This window comes from Hipposideros armiger, unplaced genomic scaffold, assembly GCF_001890085.2.
Source record: "Hipposideros armiger isolate ML-2016 unplaced genomic scaffold, ASM189008v1 scaffold_2005, whole genome shotgun sequence".
NCBI lineage: Eukaryota > Metazoa > Chordata > Mammalia > Chiroptera > Hipposideridae > Hipposideros > Hipposideros armiger.
The window spans coordinates 29,323-32,215 of record NW_017733354.1 but is presented as its reverse complement, the minus strand read 5'-3'; the positions used below and the strand labels follow the sequence as shown (position 1 = coordinate 32,215).

Below are 2,893 nucleotides of genomic sequence, written 5' to 3'. Positions count from 1 at the left end.
TCTTCCACAACTAGACTAAAGAACAAAATGACAGCAGCTTGTCTGTTCCTCTACCCCTGATTCCTCAGTGCTGTTCCTCTCACACAATTCCCCAATAAAAATCTTTAAAAAAAAAAAGTGGTACAAAAAGGAAGAAGATCTGAAACCATGATGCTAACATCTAGAAGTACATTTTAAAGGATAGGAAAGTAAATAAATAACACAAAAGGTCCTGAGAAGGAGTCACAGACAGAAGAACACTATTCACACAGGTTTGAGAGAAACTGAGGAATGATAATTGGTGGTCCCACTCTGTTTTTAAAATAAACATCAAGTTATCAAACCATATATATTTTCAAAAGAAATTCTCAGCATAACGCTCTCCATGCAATTGATTCTGTGTAATAGGAAGTGTAAAAAGCCAGGCTTTTAAGTTGCAATTCACCCTGGCAACTAGAATGTCAGTACATAATCAGAACGCCTAGAAAGATGTCTTACACATGCAAGCACACACACACACACACACACACACACTTTTTAAAACAGTGTTAAAATGTATTTGTTGGAATAGTGAAAGGAAGGGATTAGGAAGCCTTAAAGACTTGCGTCTTTAGTACACTCACCCTGTGGCCACGTGGCTGACACTTTTTTAGGGCATGACACAGGCTAACTGAGTATTTTTTCTTTTCACAGCCATGGACACAGCAAAGACCACCGCTGATGAGCCCCTTCTCAGAGGCAAAAAAAGGCAGGATCTCAAAGAGATGCTGAGAGAAGTAGGACTGGCAGTTGAGTACTGGTTGCCCAAGTTGCAGGAACATCTGGGTGTGACCTGTGTCCAGGCCTTACAACACCTAGAAGACAAAGACCTTCAGCAGCTGAAATCCCAGGCACAGTATCCCTGGGAGAAAAGGGCCCTGGAGAAGCTGCTTCACCTGTCACACTCAAATAGCCTTTCAGAGTTCCAGGAATCTCAGGTGGCAATGATAAAGAAACAGCAAAAGAAGGCAGAGCAAGTGCTGCAGGAGCTAAAAAATTTGCTGTCAGAAGGCAGACAACAACAGGAAGCCGCAGTGAGGAAAAAAGAGGCAGAGCTGAGGCAGGTGATGGAAATCCCCGAAGAGTGCTGGCCACCCCCTGAAAAGTACCTAAGAGAGGTCATGGAAAACATGCAGAGACAACTCAACCTCATGGAGGGGACACTATCCAACAGGCAAAACCTCCCAGATAGAGATCTGGTGAGATGGGCATCTGGAGGACTGGCCCTGCAGGGAATTTACAAAACCAGCTACCAAAGGGACCTTATAGAGAAGAGGCAGGAGTTACTCAGTGTCCCTAAGGAGTTCTCACTCTATGGCCCTGAGCAGGGCACACGAATGGAAACAAAGGAATTTACATCTTCTCAAGCAGAAGCTGTGTTCACCCAGGCAGTAGAGAAGCTGCGCTTCAGTGTAACTGCTTCAGCCAAGGGTGGAGGTGGGGGAGTTAGCTTAGAAACTGGAACGGATCACAGCAAACATTCAGAATCCAAGGAAACTCATCACTCACATTCTGAGCACTCGTATTTCTGCTCTACCAAGTTCAGCTATGTCCCACTCGCCTCCTTTCACTTTCCCATTGATCAGCTCCAGTTCTCCAAGGCTGCTCTCCGGGAATTGAAATGCATTGAATACCTTCTGGATCAGCCTGCAGACCCAGAAAGAGCCCTCTTGCTAAAGCACAGAACTCAAGCTTTCTTCCACAGGTTTGGCTCTCATGCTAACCAGGGCCCTCTGCACCTGGGAGGAATCTACTGGTGGAAAGCCATTTCAGAGGGTTTCCCAAGTGAGCAGCTGGCAGAGGTGAAACAGCAGTCAGCAGAGTCCCTGAATAGTTACATAAGTGGCAGCTACAGTGGCTTTGGAGTGAAAGTAGCTGCAGGTGTGGATGTGTCAGGCTCTCATTCAAATGCATCCTCCCAAAGCACAACCTCCCAAAATCTCCAAACCAAAGTCCAACTATCTGTGGCCCACACAGGTGGCCCACCAGAAGCAAATAGCTTTTTCCAGTGGAAAGCTGGCCTAGTTGCCAGTAATCAAACCTGGTGTGTCATTGACCGGGGACTTCAGCTGGTGCCCATTTGGGACATCATCCTCTCCAACCACAGAAGTGATTTTAAGGATCCTCTTCAGGTAGCTAATGCAATGAAAGACAGCTACACTGCTCTGAACGGCCTCACCGCCCAGATCCAGGATGGAGAAGAATTACTGAGTGTTGGGAAGGAGGCTAGGGTTTTCCTAGAGGACGTGAAATCCTGGGACGTTTCTGACCCAGAAGAGCAGCTTAAAAAACTGATCAATTTTATGCAAATGTTGAGTCAAAAAACTAAAAGTTATGATACGTGGATTAACATATGCCTCAGAGATTGGGGTCTGCAGAATTTTCTGATAAACACTGTTAAATTTTGCAAAAAGTCTTCCATTTATAAAACCAAATTTATTAAATCTCAGTTGCGCAGCCTTTTGGACCCTCACATCTACAGAGTGACAAACTTTCCTCAGGCTCATTCCATCATGCAGTGGATCTTCCAGCCAGAGTCAGAGCAAGAGCACAGGAACATCACTGAGTTTTCTGAATTAGTTAAAATCTTAAAGGAAACCCAGAATGACCTCAGGGAAGTGAAGTCCAAATCTGAGTCTGCAGAAACAGTGGAGGAAGCTCAAAGAAAGGCCACTTATAACGTGAGCTTGTCTCTTGGCTGCTTCTTGAATTTCCTCCAAGAAACAGAGCAGCGAGACACACAGCTCTTGCTACTTACCATTGCAGCTGGTGCAGGATATCATGTGGGAAACAAAACTTTTCAGTGTCTCCTGGGGTGTGAGGAGATAGACTTCCTACTGAATGAAATGCAAACTGCCCAAGATAAATACCAGGA

At 45.2% G+C, this 2,893-nt stretch overlaps 1 protein-coding gene across 1 annotated transcript in view; it reads left to right on the top strand.

Annotated features, from left to right (window-relative positions):
• The first annotated feature begins 673 nt into the window (after nucleotides 1–673).
• Nucleotides 674–2,893, top strand: part of LOC109378450 (interferon-induced very large GTPase 1-like) — a 7,473-nt gene continuing 5,253 nt past the window's right edge. Inside the window, exon 1 of the mRNA XM_019634840.1 lies at nucleotides 674–2,885. Coding sequence (XP_019490385.1) covers nucleotides 675–2,885 — 2,211 coding nt within the window. The 5' untranslated portion in view covers nucleotide 674. The remainder of the gene's footprint in view (nucleotides 2,886–2,893) is intronic.